The sequence below is a fragment of the Neoarius graeffei genome, chromosome 9, assembly GCF_027579695.1.
Source record: "Neoarius graeffei isolate fNeoGra1 chromosome 9, fNeoGra1.pri, whole genome shotgun sequence".
Taxonomy (NCBI): Eukaryota; Metazoa; Chordata; class Actinopteri; order Siluriformes; family Ariidae; genus Neoarius; species Neoarius graeffei.
Genome location: NC_083577.1, coordinates 56,745,151 through 56,755,014, shown reverse-complemented (window position 1 = coordinate 56,755,014; position 9,864 = coordinate 56,745,151). Strand labels below are relative to the sequence as shown.

The following is a 9,864-nucleotide window of genomic DNA, read 5'->3' as shown; positions in this document are numbered from 1 at the left end:
GCCCCGAACCAGCCCTGGAACTGATTTGGTGGAAAAAGGTCATAATAAGTGACAACAAACAGCATGAAAGAGGCAAAGAACACTGAACAAAAACATCACAATTCAAGTTGCTCAGAATGCATGTGCCCTAGACCTTAAAAGCAATGTAAAACTAGTCATATAGTTTGACGATGTAGTTTTGTCACGCTAATAAGGCTTTTTTTAAATTCGCATGTTTAAAGTTTATATCCTGAATTTATATATTTCTGTAAAGCTGCTTTGTGACAACGTCCATTGTTAAAAGCGCTGTACAAATAAAATATCAATGCATTTTAATGTAATTCAAATCTAACTATTTTATTTTCTTTTGCAATTGTTTGCTTCATTAATGCTGTTGTGTTGTTCCACTTAATCATTGTACTAATTTATTGGTAAACACTCACACTGGCTTCAAAGAATAAGGAACACCTTTGCTAAGTGCACATAGTTAATGATGCCTGCCCTCTATCCCTTTCTGTTCCAATAAAAACAGCAAAAAGTTCAAAATCTAACCCAGCCATCTGACCATTTCATCATTTTAAATCAGTTACACATGGCCACAGTCTCTCAGCAAAAACAGAACTTCTTCTCTTCCTGTTCACTATTCAGGGGTGTTGCAATGCTTCCACTTGGCTGTTTCAGCCTCAGAGGCTTGTGATTCTTCAGCCTGTGGGCCAGCGTGAGGAAAATGGCGTCCACATGCTCCTTCTCAGCGGGGTCTTTGGCAGACGTCTCAAAAAGGGGGAAATTGTAGCTATCGGCTAGTCGTTGGGCCAAAGAGATGGGAACCTCTCGTCTTCCTAAGTCACATTTGTTCCCTACTAAAATGTGGGGCACGCTCAGTGGGACTGAGTGGCGCCTACACTCCTCAATCCACTCAGGCAGACTTTCGAAGGTTGCCAGGTTGCTTACATCATAAACAAAGATCACAGCGTGCACGCTGCGGTAGTAATGGTCCACCATACTCTTTCTGAATCGCTCCTGTCCTGCTGTGTCCCAAATCTGTAACTAAAAACAAATATACGGTTTGGATCAATTTCCCTAAAAATCTTCACATCAAAAACTCAGTGTTAAACGGTAGCATGATTTTCACCATCCCTATCAGTTGCAATGATTTTAACTTCACAAGGCTTTGGGGAAACTGGGTCCTGCTGTTAAAGGTGCATTAGTCAATACTGCTGTCTAGAGGTTACTCTGTGAACCCACCTCCCAGAATCTGGGGTGGCCGGTGGTCAGTTAAAGGTAGACTGCCTTTCAGATTTTTCAAGTTTAGGTCATAAAAAGAATTTTCCCTGACACCCAATTATTTTTGTTTAGTGGACCGAAAGCTACTGAATTTGAATCACAGGCTTCCAATTTTATTAGTTTTTTTAAAATAGAACAATTAATGAATTTAGGGCCATGTGGCCCTAAATTCTCTGCTATTTTTTCCTACTTCACCATGACCCAATTCAAGATACTACGTCATGCATCACGTGGTGGGCTTTCCCCGTTCGCACAAGGCATTGTGGGATACAAATTTGAAACGGGAGAGAAAAATGGAGGACGTGAGTGTGCGAATGAAATGTGAAAGACAGACTACAGTAACAGAAAGTGAGAAGAAAAGACGTTATGCTGCGAAAGAAAGGAAACGCAGGACCAAACTAATAAATATTGGCAGTCAGTGAGCACCTCAGTGTGATCAGCTGTTCGTTTAGCAATAAAAAATGTAACTGTCAGTGCACGGTCAAGGTAAACCTGTAGATGGCAGTAATGCAACACTGGATGCCAGCTGCTGTAAAACCCTAGCTGAAGAAGATGACGACGATGACTAAGGTAAGCGTGCGCATGCGCACATAGGCTTCCTCTGTCTGCTTGACTGCGTTAAGCGAGCGATTTCAAGCACATTATTTGTGAGGGAATCCTCTCAAATTAAATAACTTCCCAGCCACAAAATGGCGTTTTTTTTTTTTTTATAAATATTATAGAAATAAACACCTATTGCAATAACCAAATTTCAGAGGGAACTAAATTTCACCGATTTTATGAAATTTAAAGGCCGTCTACTTTTAAGAGTCACCAAGTTATCACTGTTATCAAAGACTAGCATGGCATCACTTTAAAGTGATTATGTAGGCGGTTTATTAAGTGTGTTGTATGAAATTTGGCTCTTACATATTTGCTGCTGTAAGAATGGTAAACAGTGCCTTCACTTTTCTTTTTAAAGAGCGCTAAGGAGTTTGTCGACTGACTGCCACTACTGAAGTTAGATAACATTACATGCATTTCTACGATGGTGGTTCATCTAAAGCAGGGGTGGGCAATTATTTTTTCCATGGGGCCACATGAGAAACAGAAAATTTTGTGGAGGGCCGGACCATAAGGCTGAACTAAATTCTGCATAATATTAATTGTATTTCTTTATAAAAAACAATAAATATCATTGTTTTTACAAGCTGCTAAGACTGGTAAGAGTATGGAAAAAATGAGGTTGCCTTACAAAAAATGTCATTTATTCAATCAAATTTCCCAAAACAATGGTTAACAAAATGTGAACGTTTGTACCACTTTTTTTCAGTCACATTCAGCCCAAAACACAATAAAAACATCACAATATTGTCTTTCTGCTCCAAATATCAAGCAAGATACATCATATTATAATAATGATGCCCACATTTGTAGTCTAATCACCTCATTTGGTGTTTTTTATTTGTTCAGTGAGAGAAATCTAGTCTCTGTTGGTCTTTAACGAGTGCATCAAAGTCAGGTTGAATGTCTGAGGTGGAGATGCGAAGCACAGCTGACAGATTCGGTGTAGGTATCAGATCTACAGATCGGCTCGGGCTCCGGCGCCTGCTGGTGACGTCACACTACGTGATTGGCTGGACCATTTGAAGGATGACGTACAAGTTTGTGGTTGGTCTGGACAAATTACGGAAGTAGTTATCGCGGGATTAGGTTTCGTGGGATTTCATGTCATGTTCATGTCGCGCATTGCATTTTTGTTGAACACAACTTCAAAATAAAAGCAATGCACATTCAGTCCATGCATGAGGTAAAATTAGAAAATACGTTTATTTTGTAATTTCTAATTAACCTTACGCGGGCCGGTCAGAATGAACCAAAGGGCCGGATGCGGCCCGCGGGCCGGAAAATGCCCAGGTCTGATCTAAAGCATTGCCTTACATGGAGCTCTATGTGAAAGAAGGTATCCGCTTCATTTGTTATGTAAAGCCAGACATTCAAACAGTTCAATGCTTTGAACAGATTACGTTTACACACATACACTGGGAATCCACCATGTTTTCTTTTCAGATCTGACTGAGATAAGGAAGGAGTGAAGGGACAGTTCAACCTTCCCAAAACCTCTGCGTTAAGGAGCGAGTCACTATTTTCAATGCCATCAATATTCCACTGTCTTATGTAAAAAAAAAAAAACTATCCACAACTATGCTGTGACATCCTATGCCATAGATCAGAAATTTTAACATAGAAATTTAGTCAGAGTAGTTATATTTTAAATTCTTTAGACCAATCCATTGGGTGGCACGGTGGTGTAGTGGTTAGCACTGTCGCCTCACAGCAAGAAGGTTCTGGGTTCAAGCCCAGTGGCTGACAGGGGGGCCTTTCTGTGTGGAGTTTGCATGTTCTCCCGGGGTCTGTGTGGGTTTCATCTGGGTGCTCCGGTTTCACCCAAAGACATGCAGGTTAGGTTAACTGGTGGCTCTAAATTGACCGTAGGTGCGAATGTGAGTGCGCAGAAAAGAACTGGCCACCTTACTGCTGCAATTCTGGCCAAGTCAACCAAACATGGCTTGCCTCAAGCCCGTACTGGGTTTGGCAGTGATGATGATAAGACCGATCCATTCTGTCTTCTTACGGTTATTCTGTTATAAGGGATCAGAACCAGCCTTGGAAAGAAAATATTTGGCATATTGTGTGCTTTTTTATTAGCAAAACCTGTCTTGTAAAGTCTCAGTATTCAGCTGGGTAAGCACACAAAGAGAGTTTGAGAGTAGTGGGCCCAAGCTTTCAAAACACAGTGGCCCGTATGTAATCTCTGGACACTTACAGTAATGCTTTTAAGGCTGAGGACGACAGTTGACTTGCTAACTTTAGGACTGCAGTTGTCATGAACAGTTTTGCACTCAAGTTTCCATCAATGAAGAGTTATAACATCAACGAAAACAGTTAAAACTGTTAATGTTATAGTCATGTTGTCTGTTGTTGCCCAAATGAGGATGGGTTCCCTTTTGAGTCTGGTTCCTCTCGAGGTTTTGTCCTCGGGTCGTCTGAGGGAGTTTTTCTTTGCCACTGTCGCCACAGGCTTGCTCATTGGGGATAGATTAGGGACAAAATTAGCTCATGTTTTACAGTGGTGCTTGAAAGTTTGTGAACCCTTTAGAATTTTCTATATTTCTGCATGAATATGACCTAAAACATCATCAGATTTTCACAAGTAGATAAAGAGAACCCAGTTAAACATATGAGACAAAAATATTATACTTGGTCATTTATTTATTGAGGAAAATGATCCAATATTACATATATGTTAGTGGCAAAAGTATGTGAACCTCTAGGATTAGCAGTTAATTTGAAGGTGAAATTAGAGTCAGGTGTTTTCAATCAATGAGATGACAGTCAGGTGTGAGTGGGCACCCTGTTTTATTTAAAGAACAGGCATCTATCAAAGTATGAGCTTCACAACACGCTTGTGGAAGTGTATCATGGCACGAACAAAGGAGATTTCTGAGGACCTCAGAAAAAGCATTGTTGATGCTCATCAGGCTGGAAAAGGTTACAAAACCATCTCTAAAGAGTTTGGACTCCACCAATCCACAGTCAGACAGATTGTGTACAAATGGAGGAAATTCAAGACCATTGCTACCCTCCCCAGGAGTGGTGGACCAACAAAGATCACTCCAAGAGCAAGGCGTGTAATAGTCAGTGAGGTCACAAAGGAACCCAGGGTAACTTCTAAGCAACTGAAGGCCTCTCTCACATTGGCTAATGTTCATGAGTCCACCATCAGGAGAACACTGAACAACAATGGTGTGTATGGCAGGGTTGCAAGGAGAAAGCTACTGCTCTCCAAAAAGAACATTGCTGCTTGTCTGCAGTTTGCTAAAGATCATGTGGACAAGCCGAAAGGCTATTGTAAAAATGTTTTGTGGATGGATGAGACCAAAATAGAATTTTTGAGAAGTGTTATGTTTGGAGAAAGGAAAACACTGCATTCCAGCATAAGAACCTTATCCCATCTGTGAAACATGGTGGTGGTAGTATCATGGTTTGGATCTGTTTTGCTGCATCTGGGCCAGGACGGCTTGCAATCATTGATGGAACAATGAATTCTGAATTATACCAGCGAATTCTAAAGGAAAATGTCAGGACATCTGTCCATGAACTGAATCTCAAGAGATGGTTGGTCATGCAGCAAGACAACAATCCTAAGCACATAAGTTGTTCCACCAAAGAATGGTTAAGCAAGAATAAAGTTAATGTTTTGGAATGGCCAAGTCAAAGTCCTGACCTTAATCCAATCGAAATGTTGTGGAAGGACCTGAAGCGAGCAGTTCATGTGAGGAAACCCACCAGTATCCCAGAGTTGAAGCTGTTCTGTACGGTGGAATGGGCTAAAATTCCTCCAAGCTGGTGTGCAGGACTGATCAACAGTTACTGGAAACGTTCAGTTGCAGTTATTGCTGCACAAGGGGGTCACACCAGATACTGAAAGCAAAGGTTCACATACTTTTGCCACTCACAGATATGTAATACTGGATCATTTTCCTCAATAAATAAATGACCAAGTATAATATTTTTTTTGTTTCATTTGTTTAACTGGGTTCTCTTTATCTACTTTTAGGACTTGTGTGAAAATCTGATGATGTTTCAGGTCATATTTATGCAGAAATATATGGAAAGGGTTCACAAACTTTCAAGCACCACTGTAAGTCATTCAAATTCTGTAAAGCTGCTTTGCGACAATGTTTATTGTTAAAAGCGCTATACAAATAAACTTGACAAACAAAAACAACCAGTGGCGTGCACAGATAGACACGAGGTGGTGCTCAAGCACCTGCCCCTCTGCCCTCTGTCCAAAAAAGTGCCCTTTTGAATTTTTTTTTTACAGTTTACTGAGGCCAATGTCGACATAATCTTTTAGAAAAGCCGCGGCATTAAAAGCGTGTGTGAAAATAATGTCCCGATGTGTGCCCCCTCCGCACACACACCGGACCTCTGTCTCTCTTGCTCCGTCACGTGAACAAGCGTGCAGTGCATTCAATGTGAGGTTGCAGCAGCATAGCGTCCTGGAAGCCACGGCCTTGTCGTAGCGCAGACAACACATCGGGCAGTCAGTCAGCTCTTCCCCTGCCCCACCAGCCAGGTAACACATGAATCGAGTGAAAATGTATTGTTTGCCCTCTAAGCCCAAGCTGTAATTATTTTGTCGTGAAGTAGCCCATCGCATACAGAAACAACTGCACATAAGTATTATATTTTTTGCTAGATCATTTTCAGATTTAGGAAAACAAAAATTTCTTTTTCTATTTTATATCTGTGAAGAAACTCAGTCGTCCAGGTACATAGTAATCTGTGGTTGGTTGAAGAGAGCAACTGGACTTGCTTGACGATTCTTGAAAACGTTTCGCCTCTCCTCCGAAAGGCATCCTCAGTTCTGTCTGACTACTAGGGAGTATCCAGTATTTATTCTCTCATGGATCATCATAGAATCCGAATCAGAATGCTGATGGCTGCATTGTGGGCGGCTGATAAGATGTCATAGACACCCACCTCTGTTCAATGATGGTCGTTCCATGTTGACAAAAATGAACGATCCACTCTGGCTAAGATGTCTGCCAGTTTTCTGGAAGTCCTCTCATACTCCCGCACCAGTCGAAGGGATCTCATCCCAAAGTGCGTAGAAACATATCTGTGAAGAAACTCAGTCGTCCAGGTACATAGTAATCTGTGGTTGGTTGAAGACAGCAACTGGACTTGCTTGACGATTCTTGAAAACGTTTCGGAGGAGAGGCGAAACTTTTTCTATTTTGTTCAACTAGAGATTCCTGGCAAAGTCAAAAAGCCTTGATGTAATAAATTAACATTAAGTGGTTGTTTTACACCTTTAAAAACTAAAACGGGTCAGTGGCGACCCGAACACAAGAGGAGGGTTAAATCTCAGACTTTTATAATAAGGTGTTCCACATGTGCAAAAAAGTGCCCTTTTTTCCCCCCAGAGCACTTGCCCCCCAAAATGTCTGTGCACGCCACTGAAAACAATGAACTGGATTCTGGGAAGGTAAGCAGACCCCTTTAATGCTTTTTTCCCCCTCCAGAATTGATTTAGTGTACTGTACGTTCATGTACGTTCATGTGCTTCAAATTATAAATACATCCCTGGAGACTGGCGTTGTTCCTGTGTCCCTAAAAAAAGCCGTTGTAAAGCCCCTACTTAAAAAAAATAATCTGGATCCTTCAGTATTAAATAACTACAGGCCAATATCAAATTTACCATTCATCGGGAAAATCCTTGAAAAAATTGTCTTCAATCAATTAACTGCCTTCTTGATATCAAACAGCCGTTTTGATAATTTTCAGTCAGGATTTCATGCCAATCATAGCACTGAAACAGCGCTGATTAAAGTTATAAATGACATACGTCTTAATACTGATGCAGGCAAAACATCGGTCCTGGTATTACTGGACCTCAGTGCAGCTTTTGATACTGTTGATCACAACGTACTGCTATATCGACTTGAACACTGGGTTGGATTGACTGGTAAAGTTATCAATTGGTTAAATTCATACTTAAAAGATAGAAGCTTCTTTGTTACCCTGGGAAATTGTTCCTTAACATCAATGTCCTTGACCTGTGGTGTCCCCCAGGGGTCGATTCTTGGACCATTACTTTTCAACCTTTATATGCTCCCACTTGGGCAAATTATCAATAAAAATTCAATTTTGTATCACTGCTATGCAGATGACACCCAAATTTATTTTGCTCTATTACCTAATGATTATGCCCCCCTTGAATGTCTCTACCAGTGTATCGATCAAATCAATAGCTGGATGTCACAAAATTTTCTTCAGCTGAACACAGATAAAACAGAAGTAATTCTATTTGGAAAAAAAGATGAAAGACTCAGGATTACCACTATTCTTGACACAAAAGGGATTAAAACTAAAGAAATGGTTAAAAATCTTGGTGTTTTCATTGACAGCGAGCTAAACTTTGACAGTCACATGAAAGCAATCACTAAAACGGCATTTTATCACCTAAAAAACATTTCCAAACTAAGAGGACTTATGTCAAAAAATGATCTGGAAAAACTAATACATGCCTTCATCTCTAGTAGGGTTGATTACTGCAATGGCCTTTTCACAGGCCTGCCAAAAAAGACCATCAAACGACTTCAGCTGGTTCAAAATGCAGCGGCTAGGGTTCTCACACGAACAAAAAGAACAGAGCACATTACTCCAATTCTAAGGTCCCTTCACTGGCTTCCAGTAAGCTACAGAATTGACTTTAAAGCATTGCTGCTGGTGTACAAATCTCTAAATGGTACAGGGCCCAATTACCTCTCTGATATGTTGCAGCGGCCTAACCCAATCAGATCTACCAGATTGCAACAGAAAAATTTACTATTAAAACCAGTTGTTAAAACAAAGTGTGGTGAAGCAGCTTTTAGCTACTATGCAGTACAGCTATGGAACCAACTCCCAGAGGACATCAAAAATGCTCCTGCTGTTGGCAGCTTCAAATCTAGGTTAAAGACCAAGCTGTTTTCAGATGCTTTCTGTTAAATAATTAATATTGTCTTCTTTACATTTTTTATAATCTTTACTTTCTCTGCATGTTTTAAATTTACTTTAACTTTATTCTGCTGGTTTCTTTTTTCTCCTCCTATTTGAACTACTACTTCATTTTATTATTTTATTTCTACTATTGTTTAATTCTTATTATTTTCTTTTAATTCTTTTAATTAATTGTTTCAGAATAAAAATAAAATTATTTTAGGTAATTTTATTTCTCTATTGTTTACTGTTTTTGTTTTTACTTCTGTAAATCACACTGAACTGCCATTGTGTATGAAATGTGCTATATAAATAAACTTGCCTTGCCTTGTATCTGTACAACAGGACTAATGTAACATTTCACTTGTAAGATGTCAAGTCATTTCACTGGGAGTCAGGAAATGTAATTTGTTGTTGATAGAGCTTTCAAAAATAAATATATTGCATTTTATAACGGTGATTTTATTTTCCTTTCATAGATAAGAACTCGAGAATGCCATTGTCTCCTGCGGCCAGCAGCTGAAGGAGAGCGGAGCACACTGATCCCTGATCAGGGTCCGAGCCCTGCAGCGCATGCGCCTTCCTGATAAAGCCCTCGCGCTGGGATCCGCTTTCTTACCTTGATGCTTTGTGCCCCCAGCTCCAGGATCTTTTCTCTGAAGTCAACACCGATTGTGGCTTCTGGGTTTTTAAGAAATTTAGCTTCACAGAACCTATAAGTTAAACACGTTTTCCCAACATTCGAGTCACCAATGACAATTATTTTAAATATCCTTGTTTGAAAACTGTCCTGAAACGAATCATTCCCGAGACTGTCTCTGTCACGGGCTGCAGTGAGATCAGGACCAGCTGCCATAGCACTACGAGTTCCCGTGAAGTATCGCGAGAACACAAAGATAAACCTGACCTCAGCGCGAGCTCACCTCCAACCAACCAGGACGACCAGGCATCACTGTCAGCATAAATTATTAACACACACACACACACCAAATGAGCTACAGCAACCTGGAGTGACAAAAACATATAAACTGGAAAAATAAAACATTTAGGTTCTACAAACATTCACTG

The 9,864-nt window shown here is 40.3% G+C and overlaps 1 protein-coding gene across 1 annotated transcript; it reads right to left on the bottom strand.

Moving 5' to 3' along the window:
• Nucleotides 1-9,715, bottom strand: zgc:101559 (Ras-related protein Rab-33B-like). Its single transcript, XM_060929892.1, has 2 exons — nucleotides 9,416-9,715; nucleotides 1-1,026 (listed from the first exon to the last, which is right to left on the bottom strand). Exons 1-2 carry the CDS (start codon nucleotides 9,650-9,652, stop codon nucleotides 586-588), a joined length of 678 nt encoding a protein of 225 aa, XP_060785875.1. The 5' UTR covers nucleotides 9,653-9,715; the 3' UTR covers nucleotides 1-585.
• Nucleotides 9,716-9,864: the final 149 nt, after the last annotated feature.

What these genes read in the sequence shown, in the direction of transcription:
- zgc:101559 (XM_060929892.1), bottom strand. Translation starts at nt 9,652, where the DNA reads ATGGCAGCTGGTCCTGATCTCACTGCAGCCCGTGACAGAGACAGTCTC. An exon ending in TGGGGGCACAAAGCATCAAG is followed by an intron (nt 1,027 to 9,415) that starts GTAAGAAAGCGG and finishes ATTTGTTTTTAG; the next exon opens with TTACAGATTTGGGACACAGC.